This window comes from Zalophus californianus, chromosome 6 (assembly GCF_009762305.2).
Source record: "Zalophus californianus isolate mZalCal1 chromosome 6, mZalCal1.pri.v2, whole genome shotgun sequence".
Classification (NCBI taxonomy): domain Eukaryota; kingdom Metazoa; phylum Chordata; class Mammalia; order Carnivora; family Otariidae; genus Zalophus; species Zalophus californianus.
This window is the reverse complement of record NC_045600.1, coordinates 126009661-126026617: the sequence shown is the minus strand read 5'-3', so window position 1 is coordinate 126026617 and position 16957 is coordinate 126009661. Positions and strand designations below refer to the sequence as shown.

General features: G+C 44.0%; 1 protein-coding gene across 1 annotated transcript in view; it reads left to right on the top strand.

Annotated features, from left to right (window-relative positions):
- Nucleotides 1–859: 859 nt before the first annotated feature.
- Nucleotides 860–16957, top strand: part of FAM189A1 (family with sequence similarity 189 member A1) — a 458917-nt gene continuing 442819 nt past the window's right edge. Inside the window, exon 1 of the mRNA XM_027571934.2 lies at nt 860–1078. Within this exon, the coding sequence (XP_027427735.1) occupies nt 860–1078 (219 nt within the window). The remainder of the gene's footprint in view (nt 1079–16957) is intronic.

Here is a 16957-nt window from a genome sequence, read left to right as displayed (position 1 = left end):
TGAACCGGGAATGTTTTAAATGCCGAGCCCTCCCGGGCCCAGTTCTCAGTGGATGGCTTGGGAAATTGCAGAACTGCAGAAAAGCGGCAGCTTGGATCTTGGAATTCCGCATTCGGTAGAGGCTGCTGCGCGTCCCACCTGGGGCAGCGCACTTGGATTTCACCTCCTCTCGGCTCCCCGCCTGGCCGCGCAGTGTCCCCCGGCCCCACCTCCGCCGCGGAAAGCGCCCATCCCGGGCTGGCCCCAGGCTCGGCCGCCGGCTCGGTCCCTGCGGCTCGGCCCGCCCGCGGGCCCCGGCTCGCGCCGACTGACGGTTCGGCCGCGGAGCCTGCTGCCCTCGACCTTGGGGCGCCTGCGGTCCCTACTGCCGCCCCGCACGGGAGGCGAGAGCTGCCGAGGCCGGGCCGCGCGGACCGCACCTGCACCCACCCGCTCCCGGCTCGCGCTCCGGCCCCGGCCCCGGCCCAGCGCGCGGCGGCCGGGCTCGCGCCCGGGGACGGCGGCGGCTCGCCCCCGGCACGCGGCAGCTCGCGCCCGCGCCCGCGCTCGGGCGGGGAACGCGCGGGGCGGGCGGGAGAGGGCGCAGCGCTGCGCGGCCGGCGGGCGGTCGGGCGGCCCTGCGGAGCGGCGGCGGCGGGGGCATGGGCGCGGGCACGGGCAGGGGCAGCCGGCGTCCGGCTTCCCGCCCGGCCCGGCCCGCTCCCGGCGCGCGGCCGCCGCAGCGCCCGCGGCCCGCGGGAAGGCGGTCCCCTCGCCCGGCGCAACTTGCCTCGGACCCTCTGTGAGGAGAGGCGGCGGCGGCGGCGGCGCGCGCCGGGGCCGGGCGGGAGCGGGGCGAGGCGTGCGGGCGCTCGGCGCGATGCCTCGGGCCGGCGGTCCCCGCGCGCCGCGCCCCGCCGCGCTGCCCCGCAGCCTGTCCCGCCTGCGCGAGTGCCCGGGCCGCTCCCGCATCGTGCTGGCGCTCGGGGCCACGCAGATGGCGCTCGGATGCCTCATCGTGGCCGTCAGCTTCGCCGCGCTGGCGCTCACCACCTCGGCCCGCGTCCGCCACTCCTGCCCCTTCTGGGCCGGCTTCTCGGTGAGTGTCTGCGGCCGGGCGGGGAGGTGGTTCGGGCCCCCGGGCGGCAGCCCGTCCCGGCAGCCCGCCCGGGACGGCACCGCGGGCTCCAAGTTCGGGGCGCGAACCCCCGGGGTCGAGCTGCTGCAGCGCGGGGTGCAGTTCAGAAAACTCCGGGCTCAATAACTCCGGGGACCTTACTCCCCGCTCTCGGAGCATCGCTTTCCCTTTCCTATAGCGCTGATCCCCGAGTTACTTTTCTTGGAGAAAACCGAAGCCAGACGCCCGCCCTCCGGCGAGCCTGCAGCGGCCCCAGGGACCGCTGGGTGAGGGGTGGGCAGCGGGCGCACGTCCGGCCGCGGGGTCTGCCCTGGGCCCTCGCGGGCTCTGCGCGCTGGGGACCCGCGACTCGCCCAGGTGGACTCGGTGCAGACCCAGCAGCCAGGAGGCCCTGACCGAGGCGGGGAGGTGGGGTCCGAACCGGGTGCGGGGCTGCCCCTCGGCACGCGCGTCTCGCCTGCGCGGCGGCGGGAATAGGGGCTGGGGGCACGGGACGCGTCCGGTCCGGCTGCGGGTCAGTCGGGGCTTTGGGAAACCGGCTGCCCCCCCCGCCCTGCGGCCACTTCCAGACTTGACCTCTGGGACTTGGCGTTTCCCGCGTGCGTCCGGAACGCTCTGTGGGCGGCGGGACTGGGCCGGCGACCTGAAACCCGCGTCCGGGGGCGTGTTTTTCTGAGCTCCACACCTCGACGGTGACCCGATTTTCAGGCTGTTGACCCCCAAATTAGAGAAGCCAGGGACTAACAAGCCTCCATAGGAGAAAGCCACCAGGAGATCTCTATTATAAGGAAGCGACTGTCGCCAAGAGTTAATTTTGCGGGGCGGGGGGCGGGATTTTTATAGCCTTTTGATGAAAGTTGTGTTTTCTATATATTGATAAAGAGTGGACATATGGAAACGGAAAAAATACATGGAGAGCAGACATTTATAAAGAGAAGCACTTGTTCTGAGAAGTCTTGACATCTGTAACTACATTTGGTTTATGGTGCCGAAGTACGTCTTATAGGCTTAAACTGTAAACTCAGTATGTTTTAATTCCTTCTCCAGAAATCCAAACTAAGCCTTTGTAATGAATGTTTGCTGTTTGTTCTTGAATGTTGAAGTTTAGCAATTCTGCCCAGCTTTGCTTTTTCATGTTGTTGTTCTTTTGTAATGGCCTCTGTTCTCCAAGCACATTGCATGGCTTTTGAAATGAGATCTGAGTAAAACTGACTCTGTGGCACCCTGATCGATACAGGTGTGGTCCTTCATCCTAATGGGGGTATTAATTTTCAAAGCTTATTTCAGACCTCGGGTAAGTCTTGGGAGAGCTGATTAGGAACAACAGTATGTGTGGCCATAGCTCAGGGTGTTTAAATCAGAGAGAGGACGTTGGAGGCAGGAACAGGGGAGCCATAATTCAAATGGACCACTATATATAGTTTTCACACATCTGTTGCTCAGTTTTTAGCATTATTTAACATGCATTATTTTCATGTCGTCTGTTTTGTGGGCACTGATGTTTATGTCTGCTGGAACCAGCCTACAGGTGGCAGACTGGTAAATTAGCTTCACTTCCTGGCTCCTCCCGGAGCCTCCCTTTCTCCCATTTAGCCTTAGCTATGATTTTTGGTACTCCCAAAGGGCATTGAAAAATAGCTGCCTTTTAACGATAAACCTAAAAGGGAAAATGTTACTTGGACACAGTAGAAAAACTGTGTGAAAAATGTACATTCACTCCATTTTAGCTTGAAGGGGTAAATTGTAAAACAATTCACTTTGCATTTCCAGTGTTATTCCTTTCAACAAGTATAACCTATTCGTTTTAACTTCCCCCAATTCAGAGTAATTCTGCAAATATCTGCCATGTGTAGGCATTCCTCTAGGCTCTGGGGATGACAATGAACACAACAAACTGCTTATATTTTTGAAATTTTGAGTAACTTCAATCCTCTGTTTCCTACTCTACGCCCTTACATCCGCTCTCTTATTGCCTTGTTTTCTTTCTTCAAATTTAATCTGCTGCAAGCACCTTTAAGATTCTTCTAATACAGAATATGTACCATTTTTCACATTTTGAGTCTGCCCTTGGCAGAAATGGTGGTTGGTTCCAGTTATGTTGGGACAGGTTTGCATGTTAGCTTGGCTGTGAGTGGTAACGTTGGCCCCTTACTATATATATCCTCTGAGACCTGGAGACTGCCCTGCAAGGATATTTTTCATTTAAGAATGGTGACTAGGGTGTCTGGCTTTATTCTGAATTTTGCTCTGCGGGGTTAGGGCCGCCCTCTGGCTCTTCTGCATCTTCTGTAACGAAGTTTGAGGGCTCTGTAGAAATCTCTAGATTTCTAGGCCTTCTCTGTGGTTTGTACATGGTAAAGAATCACTGTAAAAATAACTTGCCTCTATTTAAGAGAAAATAATGCATACGAAAAAGAGCTCACATTTTTTGAGCACGTACTATGTGCCAGACGTTAAGCTGAGTGTTTTATATGGTGTGATAGCACATTTCATCTGTGGCCCTTGGTGCTCACACTCTAGTGCAGATCCCTTCACTTGAATTTGGACTAGGCTTCCGACTTGCCTTGGCCAGTAGAATCCTGAAAACAGGCAGCCTCAGGGCTGGGTCTAAGCCCTAAGAAGTCTTGGCAGCTTCTGCTGGGGACACTGAAATGGAGGGGGAGTCGGTAACTTGCTGTATTAGTCAGTGTTCTCCAGAGAAAGAACCAGTACCTTGCTCATCCATCCATCCATCCATCCATCCATCCATCCATCCATCCATTCACTTGAGGAACTGGCTGACATGGAAGCCAAGAAATGCCATGATCTTGCCATCTCCAAGCTGGAGAAACCAGGGAAGCCGGTGGTGTTATTCAGTCTGAATGCAAAGGGCCAAGAACCAGGGGGCTAATGGTGTAATTCCTGGTGGGAGAATGAAAGTCTGAGAACCAGGATTGCTGGTATCTAAAGGCAGGAGAGGATGGATGTCTCAGCTCACCCAGTCCTGAGGGTGCGAATTCACCTTTCCTCTGCCTTTTTGTTCATTCAGGTCCTCAAAGGATTGGATGATGCCTGCCCTCCTTGTGAGGGCAATCTTTACTCAGTTTACTGATTCAAATGATAATCTCCTCCAGAGACACCCTCCCAGACACACCCAGAAACTATGTTTTACCAGCTATCTGGGCATCTTCTAGCCCAGTCAAACGGACACATAAAATTAACCATCACACCTGCTCAAGGTTACCCAGCTAAGTGGCCACTGTCAGGGTTGAACTTGGTTGCTCTGACGTTAGAGTCCATTACTTGTAGCCCTTAGACTTTTTTAAAAAATTTTTTATTGTTATGTTAATCACCATACATCATTAGTTTTTGATGTAGTGTTCCATGATTCATTGTTTGTGCATAACACCCAGTGCTCCACGCAGAACGTGCCCTCTTTAATACCCATCACCAGACTAACCCATCCCCCCAACCTCCTCCCCTCTAGAAACCTCAGTTTGTTTTTCAGAGTCCATCGTCTCTCATTAGCCCTTGGACTTTAATCGTCCCCCTTAGGCAGAGGCAGAGAGGGTAGAATAAAGCACTGTGGTAAAGAGTCAAAGGTAAAGCTCCTCAAGGAGGTCACACCCCTGTTTCTTAGGAAAAACACAAAACATGCATGCAGAGATGAACATTCGAGAAAAATGTGGAGAGGCGTTGCATCCGGGAAGGATATGTAAGGTTTAGGGAGCACCTTGGCGAAGTTGGAGATAGGCGGGGGTGGAGGGATGAGGTAGAGGGGGTGCGAGGGGGTTGGGGGGCAGCAGGTCTGGCCAGAGGGAGCAGTTGCTGTTTCAGCCATCTGCGGACCACCTTCAAATGGTGTTGCTGCCTCAGGTCCTTGCCACCCAGCTAGGAGTTGGGAGGTAGGTCGTCTCCCTCCTGGATGAATGCCTGGCCCATTTTGAGAGATGATGATCCGTATGAACAGTTTTAAGAGCCTCATGGAGCCAGGTCTTGAATGGTTGTCCTTTAGCAGAGCAGCTTCGTTATGTTTCTTTGAAAATTTTGTAAGGCCCAGGACATCAGAGACAAATTCACATTGTGAATTATCCACATGACCAGTGACGTACATTGATAAAGACATGGTCATTGGGAGCCGACTGCATGACTGGGTATGTATGTGTGTATATGTTTTTTTTTTTTTTTCTGTAAAAGCAACACTGTTGGATTTTTTCATACTTCAAAAACAATATATACTTGTTGCAATAACTGAAACATAGAAGTGTAACAAAGAAAACATAATAGCAATGCCTCCTTCTATCCCAATTCCCGACCCACTGTACCAGTGTTGGGTAATGGGATCCTTCCATGCTTTCCTGTACAATCACAAAAGCATTAGAATTTATGTATATGTGTGGAATATATTTCTTTTCTTTTAAAAAAATTTACAAAAAGATTATACCACATACCATACTCTCTGACTTTGTAAGTTTAGTATATAATAAATATTCCCAGCCATAACCCATTATTATTATTATCACCCCCATTCTTTGTAATGACTGTGTTAGAATCCATAGTATGAATTATTATAATTTATTCAGTTATTCTCCTGTTGGGAATATTCTGGTTGTATCAGTGTACAAACATTGCTGTTTATCTAACCTTAGATGCTAGTACTTGGTTTTTTGTTTTTTGAGCATAGATTCCCCAAGGTGGAATTGCTGGTCAAAGGGTATTCAAATTTAGAATTTTGTTGGGTATTGCTAGATTGACTTCCTCAGAAGATCATTCCTACCCACAGAAGCATTTCATAACGTGCCCTTTTGCCACCTTCTTAGCAGCCCAGGATGTTAGCAGTCCTTAACATTTTTATTCACTGGATGGGAGAAAAAGAAAAGATATTTCTTGTTTTCCTTTGATCTGCATTTCCATGGTTACTTTATTATATGTTGCAAGTATTTTCTTGCAATATCCTTGCTTCTCATATGGCTTAAATTTTGGTGTCTTTTGCCATATAAAAGATTTAAGGACTTTTTATGTAGTCAAATCTGTTCTTTTTCTCTTTTACAGTTTCTGGGTCCTTTTCTCTGAGTTTAAGAGGGTTATTACAGAGGTCACACAGATTTTTTTTTAAACTTCCTTCTAATGTTTTCATTTTATTTTTTCCATTCAAATTTTATCTTATCCAGAATGGATTTTGCATTTGGTATGGAAAAAAGGCCTAACTTGATTTGCTTTCAGACAAATTTCCTGTGTGGTTCAGTTTTGGGGCTCTCTTCAGTTTTACTCTCTTAATTGTCTGTCACAGAGCCAATACCACATTATTTTGGTGACAGTAACTTCACGGTGAGTTTCGCTATCTGGTGAGGCATGCCCCTCCACACTCTTTGCTGTTTCAGAAGTGCCTTGGCCCTTCTTCCGTATGAACTTTAAAAAGTCTGTGTCTAGTTGTTCTTTACCTTAGGATGCCTTTATCTCACATCTGTTCCTGAAGGGCATTTTCATTAGATATATAATTCTGGGTTGGCAATTCTTTCCTTTCAGCCTTGAAAAATAGTCCAGTTCCAGCCATTCTCCATGTTTTCTGGTGGAAATCCACGGTGATTTAAATTGTTGTTGCCAGAGAAGGTGACCGACATTTGCTCTTGTCATCTTCATTCTGCCATTAAACTTGTCCAGTGAGTTTTTTATTATATTTATTATCTTCTCATTTAAAAAGAATCCCATTTGGTTCTTCTTCATATCTCCTATTTTTCCTCCTTACTTTTTGGTTATAGTTTGTCATTCATTTCCAAAACAGTGACCCTTACTTCCTGGAGCATTTTTATCATCATTGCTTTAAAGTCTTTTTGTTTGAGAATTCCAAAATCTGTCATCGTTTTCCCATGGAAATTGACATTTTCCTGAATCTTGGCATGCTGAGTAATTTGGGATCGTGTCCTAGACATGTTGAATACTATGTTGTGAGTCTCTGGGTATTGTTTGAATCCCAGGGAGAATGTTGATGTTTTTGTTTTAGTGGGCAAGCCATCCTCTTGAGTGTAGATCACAGCTCGTGACCAGCCCACTGTGGGTGGTGGTTCTGATGTCATTTCAGTTTTCAAAGTCTCTGCTGTCCTGTTCACATCTGTCCTGCACGCGGGCCACCCAGTGGCCAATCTGGCTCTTGGACAGCGATCTGTCCTGTAGGTCTGTTCCCAAAGTTTGTGTTTTCTGTTTAGAATAGGTAGTACATAACACCTGCACACCTTGGGGATGAGCCCTGAGTTCATAAATACATGTTGGGCATCTCTTTCCCTGGCTCCTCCCTCTTGTGACCTGGATGTTTTCTGTTTCCTTGGGGCTTCCCTTATCCAGACCTCCAAGAGGGCTAGAGCTTTACCTTGCTTTGCTGCCTCCTTCCTGTGTTTACATTTGGGTAGAGGCCATGCAGGAGGAGGGCAGATAGGGAGTCAGCAACAAGGTTTTGCCCTATCTTGGGACCAAGTTCCTGCCATCAGAGAGGAAGATTCTTCTATGCCTTGCCTGCTCCTGTCGCTGCTATGATATTGCTTGGGGGACTGGGGTGTGAGAGAAAGAAGAGAAAGAAATCCAAACAAGAAAACAACGGGGATTGCCTTACTGTCTTTTGGCACCGGGAAACCTATTTCCAAATCCTTGAGCCAGAACTGGAGGGCTTCTGGGCTTTTTCTGTCTGCATGAATGCTCAATTTTGGGTTTCAGGCTATGTTGAGTTTTGGCTGGGGGACGCTGTAGAGGGAAAAATGATAAACTACTGCCTATTTGGTGGTACTTTGAATTGTATTGTTCTTCCTCCGTCTAACTGCTGTTTCACTTTTCAGAGTTTTCAAGCTGTTTATTCTATGCATTCTATTAGGTCTTATAGCTGCAATTGGTGGGAGACACAGGGTAATGTATGCTTGCTTACTCTACCTGGAACTGGAACCTCAATGTTTTTAATACGCTCACTGTGTGAGTCAGACATCCTATATTCAGATAATTGTCCTTTAAATACAAAGACCACAGATGCATAGTTTTGAATTTGCAAGAACTCTGGGAATATTGCACCTATGAGGAGTCTGCTAGAGAATAAACTTCAGAAAACTATAAGATGATTGGCAACAATTTTCATAAATTTTAGGGGGTGAACATTGACTGTTTTTAACTATAAAACTAAAACATGACAGTAGGGGGCAAATTAATACGTAAGCGTTATGTGCTCTGATTATATAGAATTATACAGCTAAAAAAATAAATGGCAGGAGATGAGGGGAGAGTAAGGGGGAAGCAGAATAAGCTCCTTGTCACATTGGTTAAATTAACTAGATGTAAAAAATGTCTCTTGAAGCTGACAAAGCAAGGAGGAGAAGGTTAAGTTTATTTAGGTTTTTTAAGACTATAAATATTAGCATCGAATGAATACTAGGGACTCAAATTGATGGTTTGAGAAGAGTAAGGGAGAGAGGAAGAGGCATTTACTAGCTACTTGCATTATTGCTCATAGTCGTGAGGTGATACTATCCAAAAGAAGATCTTACCGAGGGGGTTATACAAGATACTAATAGAAAAGTAGTAACTAGAACCTAGATCCTTCTTGCATACCTAAAGAAATGCAGAGAGAGAGAACAAGCAAGCAGAGACTGCAGCCCACATACCAAAAGACTTCGTGTATTCATGTAGGTGTTTTAAATGTAAGGTTAAAAAATCTGCCAAAGCTGATGCCAGATATATAGACTGTATTAATATATGTAAATGGGCTTAATTAACCTAGTTAAAAAACTTTTTCAGGTTGACTAACAAAGCAAGATCCAGAGATAGACTTAAAAATAAAAAAAGCTGGAAAGGCTAAAAATAAAAAAAGACTGGAAAAGATATACCAGGTGATTTCAAATAAAGGGAAAGCAGGTGGACAGACAAGGTGGAATTCATATATTGCTGCTTGTTCATGATACAATATAATGCTGTCTTCATATTTTGCTTCTCCTGGTTAACATTTTAACAGTACTCACTACTCCTCTACAGAGAAACTGTTTATTCTCTTATTTAGAAATTTTCCTATTTACTCTATTTTTAAGTAAGTTTGGGCTTTCCATATCTATATTCATATCAGCTATAAATAATTTTGTTTCTTCATATTCAGTATTCTTCATGTTTCGATATTTGTGTTCTACTGTTTATTTCTTTTACTTATTGCATTGATTGAAACCTTCGTAATGTCAAAGGAGAGTATGAAAGGAAACATTCATGTCTTGTCCGAGGTTTGCTTTTATTTCTTAGTAGATAGGTAATTTTGATTACTTAAATTTTGCTACACTATCAAGCATGTGGAGAAGTTACAAGGAAAGTCCAAAGAATCCCTTACCCTTAACCTAGGGTATGTTAATAATTCACCAATTATTAACATTTTTTTTGCCTCATTTGCTTTATCATTTCCAGACCCCCAAACTTCTTATTGACCAACTGATCCATCAGTAATGCATCCGTCTACATACTATTTCTGAATCACTTGCAAGGACATTGCAGACCTCATGCCTCTTTGCCCCTGAATACTTCAGTGTATATTTCCTTGTAAGGGCATGACATAAACACAGGGCAATAATAAAAGTTGGGAAATTAACATTGACACAACACTGTTATCTATGGTCCAAATTCAACTTTTGCCAATTGTGCCCAAGATGTTCCTTATAAATATTCCTCCCTGTCTACTCTCCAATCTAGTATTCAAGGTAGGAATTTAAAAGTCATACTTAGGTAGTTAACTTCTGTTTAGAATTCTTTTAAAGGATGACTGATGAAGTTTTCAGATGTTTTTAGTCGTATATTTATATCGTCCCTTGGTTTTTCTCCTTCAGTAATTGATATACTGAAGTATGTTGATAGATTTCCTAACATTGAATTATCCTTGGATTTCTGGAATAAACCTTATCACTTATTCACTTAATATAGTGTCGGAATCCATGTGTTAATATATTAAGATTTTTGCTTCTATAATCATATATAAAGTTGGTCTGGAGTTTGTTCATGCATGTACACTAGCATACACTATTTTTAGTTTTGCTAAGTTGTGCTGGCTTTGTAATATAAATTGGTGAGCTTTCCATATTTTTCTGTAGACTAGCATGGGAAAGATCTTTGTAAGTTAGCTCATCTGTAAAGTCTGTAAAGTGCCTATTTTAAATGATAGATTTTTTTTTTTAAGTGATAGATTCTCAATAACTTAATTGTCTTACATATTGGTCTATTCACGTTGTGTTCTTCAGCGAATTTTGGCTTTTGGTTTTTTTTTTCTACTAAGAATTGTCACTGGCTGTCTATTATAACCATTTCTAGTTCATTAATTTCCACTTTTTATCCTTATACATTCCTCCTCTGTGTTATTTTCTTAGTTTAGTAGATTTGTGATATGTAACTGATATGTCAGTTGCATATTTGACATATTCATTTTTTTATAATAAAAGCAATTACAGTTAAAATTTTATTGAGTGTAGGTATATTTATAGCACATTGATTTCAATAGAGAGTTCTCCCATTTACATTAATTTTTAGATGTTTATAATTTTAATTTTGATCTTTCCTTGATCCTGGGCTTCTGTAAAATTATTTTTCTTAATTAGCAGATGGTCTTTTTTCTAAAAGATTTTATTTATTTATTTGAGAGAGAGAGAACATGAGAGGGGGGAGGGTCAGAGGGAGAAGCAGATTCCCCGCTGAATGGGGAGCCCAATGCAGGACTCGATCCTGGGACTCCAGGATCATGACCTGAGCCAAAGGCAGACACTTACCCCACTGATCCACCTAGGTGCCCTGCAGATAGTCTTTTTTGAGAGGTGGAAGTTGGATGTCATTGTTACTGATTTCTTGTTTTACCTAATGATAGTCAATGTGGCTTGCAAAGTTTCTTTTTGTAATTTAGCAGTTTTAAAAAATCATCAGTAAATTGTTAATTTTTTCAAAGTTAAATCTTTTTGTTGTTGTTGCCTGTGTGATATGTTACATTGTTTCACAGGTATGTTAAAGTCATCCCCTCTGTTTTATGTTTTACATTCTTGTATTTCCATGACTTTGCTTTACGTTTTTTACCTTGATGTTGTTTTTGTGTAAGTGTTTATGACTACACCTTATTTATTGATATCTTTTGTCATAACATAGTGTACATCTTTGTTCTGTTCTGAGCTATTGGTATTAGATCCCACTTTGGTATTAGTGTCATCACACCTGCCTTTTTCAAAAAAATTGCAACAACCTTAGAGACTTTCATTATCCTTGTAATTTTTATAGTCAACACCCTTTTTTTTTAAAGATTTTATTTATTTATTTGACAGAGAGAGACACAGCGAGGGAGGGAACACAAGCAGGGGGAGTGGGAGTTGGAGAAGCAGACTTCCCACAGAGCAGGGAGCCCGATGCGGGGCTCGATCCCAGAATCCTGGGATCATGACCTGAGCAGAAGGCAGATGCTTAACGACTGAGCCACCCAGGCATCCCTAGTCAACACCTTTTCTTGATTGAGTCACATATTTATCAGTTTCTTTGCTTGTCGTTGCTTCTTATATCCTGTTACTTCCTTGGGGTTCAAATTTCTTCTTTAGTCAAAGGTGTCTTTAGTAATTTTTTTCAGTGAAGGTTTGTGAATGCCTGTTTGTCTGAAAAAAATTCTCTGTTTCACTCTATCTTTTGAAAGATTGTTGATCTGGGTGTAGAATTCTAAGTTGATGGTTATTTTTCCTCAGTATTTTGAGGATGTCTTCTGGCCTCTGATTTTGTAGAAATTTTGCTGAGTCTGCTTGTGAGAAATCTGCCTTTTCCTGGGTTGCTTTAAAGGTTATCTTTTTGAGGGGCGCCTGGGTGGCTCAGTCGTTAAGCATCTGCCTTCGGCTCAGGTCATGGTCCCAGGGTCCTGGGATTGAGCCCTGCATCCGGCTCCCTGCTCAGAGGGAAGCCTGCTTCTCCCTCTCCCCCTGCTTGTGTTCCCTCTCTCGCTGTCTCTCTCTCTCTCTCTCTCTCTGTCAAAATAAATAAATAAGATCTTTAAAAAAAAAAAGGTTATCTTTTTGACTTGATGGACTGCACTTCCAACGAATGTGGATTTAACAATCCTGTTCTGGAGTTAAGCTATTTGAGTCAGAAGATTGATCTTGTCTTTCTGTATGTTTCTTGGACTTCCTTCTATCCTGCCTGTCCCTTTTCCTTTTGTTCAGATTGTCTAACTCTGTCTTTATGTGCCACAGTCTGAATAACTTCCTTATATTTCTTCCATTTCACAGGCTCTGTTTTTAGCCGTTTCTTATCAGCTATTGAACCTGTCCTTTGAGAGATTCTGATCTCAATGACTGTATTTCTAAAGGTTCTATTTTGGTCTTTTCTAAATTTGCCTTTTCTTCTTCTGTCATAGTACTTTGTCTTTTTCTTAAGGTCTTGATTCTCTCTTTTATGTCTTTAGTAAATTTAAGCAAAAATTGTTTTATATACCTTGGCATTTGGTGTTTCCCTTACTAGAAGTTCTGTAGACTATTCCTGTGTGTTGTCTGCTCCTGGGTGGGTGATCTGGTTTCCTTATATATTTTGTCATAGTGTTTTTTAGGGGGAGAGGGGTTGAGCTCATCTTTAGTGCTCTTCTGCTGTGGCATCCTCATGTAGTCAGATGAGCTTTTGTTCCTTTGGAGAGGCTTTGCAAAACTTTTTTTTTTTCCCCAAAACCAAATTTTCCAGGACCAAATTTTCTGTTAATTTACTTGCTTCAGAGTTCCTACATCGTGTGCATGCCAGAAATTTATTGAATGTTCGTTCGTTGAGGGTGGTAGCTTTATACTTTGATTTCAGTTCCGGCTTTCCCTACCTCTCGTGGAACAGAGATCCTGACTTTCCTTCCAGCTTGGACATTAGCTAAGCCCCTGGCCATCATAGCTGCCACCCTGCACCCTTTACCTCAGTTGCACTCAGTAGGAAACATTTTGCCTCATGTTAGTGGAATCGTGTAATATTTGTCTTTTTTCTGACTGGCTTATTCTACTCAGCATAATTTCCACAAGGTTCATACATGTCGTGGCATTTGACAGAATTTCCTTTCGTTTTAAGGCTGAATAATATTCTGTTGTATATATGTACCATATTCTGCTTATCCATTCACCCTTCAGTGGACACTTCAGTTGCTTCCACTTCTTGGCTCCTGTGAATAATGCTGTGTACATGGCTGTATAAATATCTGTTCTCAAGTTGATTTTTATTCCATTCTCCAACCTTCCTCTCCTCTGCTTCTCCCTTCTTCTGGTGGTTATATTTTCATCTTGGACAATCTATTTCAATCTGAATTTGCTTTTTTTTTTTAAAGATTTAATTTTTTTTTTTAAGTATTATCCACACCTAATGTGGGGCTTGAACTCACAACCCTGGGATCAAGGGTTGTATGCTCTACTGACTGAGCCAACCAGGTGCCCCATCAGTCTGAATTAAAAAAAAATTTATTTGAGAGCGAGAGAGAGAGAGAGAGAGAGAGAGAGGCGGGGGAGGGGCAGAGGGAGGGGGAGAGAGAAACTCAAGCAGACTCTGTGCTGAGCATGGAGCCCAATGCAGGGCTCAATCCCATGACCCTGAGGTCATGACCTGACCCCACAACCTGACCCAAAACCAAGAGTCAGATGCTTAATCAACTATACTACCCAGGCGCCCCAATCTGAATTTTCTAATAGCCTACCAGATTAAATGATTGATATGATTACCATCCTTTTCATTCAAGCCGAATGGTTTCTTCACCCCTTCCTACCCCTCAGTTCCACCAGCTCCTACCCCTTGCCCAGCAGCCCCTCAGGAAGAAATCTCTGGAACCTTTCTCTGTCCCTGGTTCAATTTGAAAGGCTAGTTCAAAAGGAAGTAGATTTTGAACATTACATAGTATATATACTTTGAATGCATGAGGGAGAATATTTTTTTGCTTCATACTTCAGTCTTTTACTGGGGAATTTTGAATTTGAATCTTGAAAAGGTCAAAAAGTACCATATCCTGTGGTTTTATTGAAGAGTAAAGAAAATGTAATAAAGCCCATGATGGTTTCTTAGACTACTTGATATTGTTGCTGTATTTGTTGATGAATTCTAACCAGGTGTGAGGCACTTGATCCTCACAGAGCTGGTGTCAGGGTGACAGCAACAGAAAGAGAGATGTGGATAGGCACCACGAAAGCTAGGGTAGGGCTTCCTCTCGGCCCCCAGCACCCACCCTCCTTGGTTCTCCACAGGCACTGAGAACATTGCCTGATGAAGGGAGGACACCTTCTGTCCTTGGAGAAACCACTTTGCGTTTCTCACTGGGGCAGTGTATGTAATGGCTCCTGTTAGCTTTTCTGGAGGCTCTGTAGGAGTGTCTGACCATGTGACCACCTGGGGTAGCCCTGGGCCCTTTCTTTGAGACACCATATGTGATTTCCAGTGAAGGCCTGATTTCCAGGCCCACGGTCGCCACCATGTCTAGGTTCAGGCTAGGTTCAGGCAACCTGAATTCTGTTTCTGCATTTAGGCACTTTAACTGACCTGACGTTGATACCATGTTTTGGAATTATAGTTTCAATTTGTAATCATGGCCTGCTTTTATCTCCTCTACATCTAACTGTTGACAAAAACACTGTATTTTCCTTAACAGGTAGAGTATAGTGAAGTGAACAGTGACTTAAGGAGCCTACAGGAATTGAGGATACTGGCATTTTTGGGGGGGATGTTCAGTCAAGTATTCAGCGCATGGCAAATGTAAACAAATGACTTCTTTTGTGTCAGCAGCTACTAGAGACTATGACTCAATTATCTACCACCTAGGCATGAAATTTAATTGTTCTAAAATAAGTCCTTCAAATTTAAGCACATTCTTTTATAGAGAACATGTAGAAAATTTGAAATTCATGAAAAAGTAAATTTTTATTTGAAAAATACTGAAGTTATCTAATTATAAGCGAAGTGTTGGCTTCTCATCCATGATGAAAAATGTGATAGTGAACTTGGACGGTGATTTTAAAATGGAGATTTGGAACCCTCAGCAAAATTTGAAAGTACTGTGATAATGACACCTACTTAACATGTTAATAAGCTACTTAGCCACAAAGAGCATATACTCATCAGAATCACCTGATTTAAGAAAAAACATGCTTCTTTTTCAGTGAAACCCCACAGAGTTCTTTTCAGCTATTCACAAAGGGACACTCACTACCTTTTTGGACGCTGATTTTTGACCCAGACTCAGAGAAAGACAAAGGAGCGCAGCATCTGCTGTTCACCTGCCAGTTTATCAGATTCAGCATCCGTGTCCCTCATGTCCTCTCTCCATGCCCTCCACTGCCTTTTGGTGCCACGAGAAAGGGGTGAGGCTCAGTGCGCACTCTTTTTTTCTTGACAGGAAATAACACCTAAGAAGTGGATTAATGGAGGCTTAGATATGTCATAACTGGTGGTAAATAGCTTCTTCCAAGATTGACTTTCTCTTTGAAAAAATATATAGTCCATGATACTTTTTATTTTTTGTTGCTATATAATCAACAATAACAGCAACAACAACAAACAAAAGAACACAAAGAGCCGGGAACCCCCTTGAGCAAGGCACTGCCCAGGGACTTCAAGAGTTCTACCAGTGGCTGTTGAAGTGTAATCCAGATGGCACCTCTCAGGTGAGGGGAATGGAATCAGAGTTTAGGAGAAAGAGAAACAATGTTTCTTTGTGGAGAAACAGCCCTGGAGGTGCATGTTCTCTTGAAATCACACATTCCTCTATGTTTTTTGATGGTGATGGGATTCTTATGGTGATGGCAAAAGTATTAGCTATCTGATTTTGTGAAAATTCCCATTCAAATAGCATGGAAGGGTACAGACTGAAATGCAAAAAATCCATCCCTCAGCTCCTGCCTTCCCCGTTCCTTCCTCAAAGTTATTTTCAGCCTTTCTGTTGTTATTTCTTTGGTGGCAGGCACACAGTTGTCTTCCTGTCTAATGTCAATGGACAGAGGTCCAATGCCTATCTGGCTTATTTTGTTGGCAGTATACCCAGTTTTTCCCTTCTGGGAGCTTCTAGGGTCTACTCTTTGTTCTTGGGTGTTCTGATAACTCTGCAGTATTTAGTGAAGGGTCTCAGCCATTCAATGAATCCCTTCTTTAATGCTGGAAATCTGGTTCTTTGATTATTTCTGCATCTCAGTTTTTTTGTGTTCTTTTATGGAACTCCTGTTCACTGGATGTTTGACCTGTGTTAATCTTCTAGGCTCCTCAGCTTGTCCTCCCTTTGTTTTAGATGTCTTTGCCTTTTGCTTTGTCATCTGAGAGATTTCTTCAGCTTCAGCTTCTGGATCATCTGTGGAAATTTTAAGAATTGCAGCCATTGACACAGGGCTGGACAATTGAAAGGATTCTCGAGACTGCAGGGTGTACCTGGGGAAGGCTTTAATGAAGGGAGAGTTCAGTGCAGCAGGAGAAAGAAGCATGAGCAAATATCAGAGAGCTCTGGGCCACCCCGGGGTCAGCTCCCGGGGTCCTTCCTCTGTAGCACAGGATGTGCTTTTGTGAACTGTCATGATATTTGAGAGCAACAGTCTTACCTGAAAGTGCATCTTTTCTACCCTTTCCGGTCACGTAGCCAAAGCCAGGCTACACAGCCAGGTTCAAAACAGAAAACTCTAGAGAAGCCAAGTGCAAACCATCAGTCTGAACATTTTGTATAAGCAGTCTGATGAGTTGGTGCGGGTTGCCCGGGTCAGCCTGGGACCCTAGCAGAGGTTGACATTAATTGCTAGTTGGTGCATTTCATTCTGGTTTGGCTAACTGTCTGCGCCTGTGGTTCCAAGTCTCTCTGGAGACTAGCAGAGGTTGCAACAGACCGGGTGAGATTAACTCTGTACTTACCCAGCAATC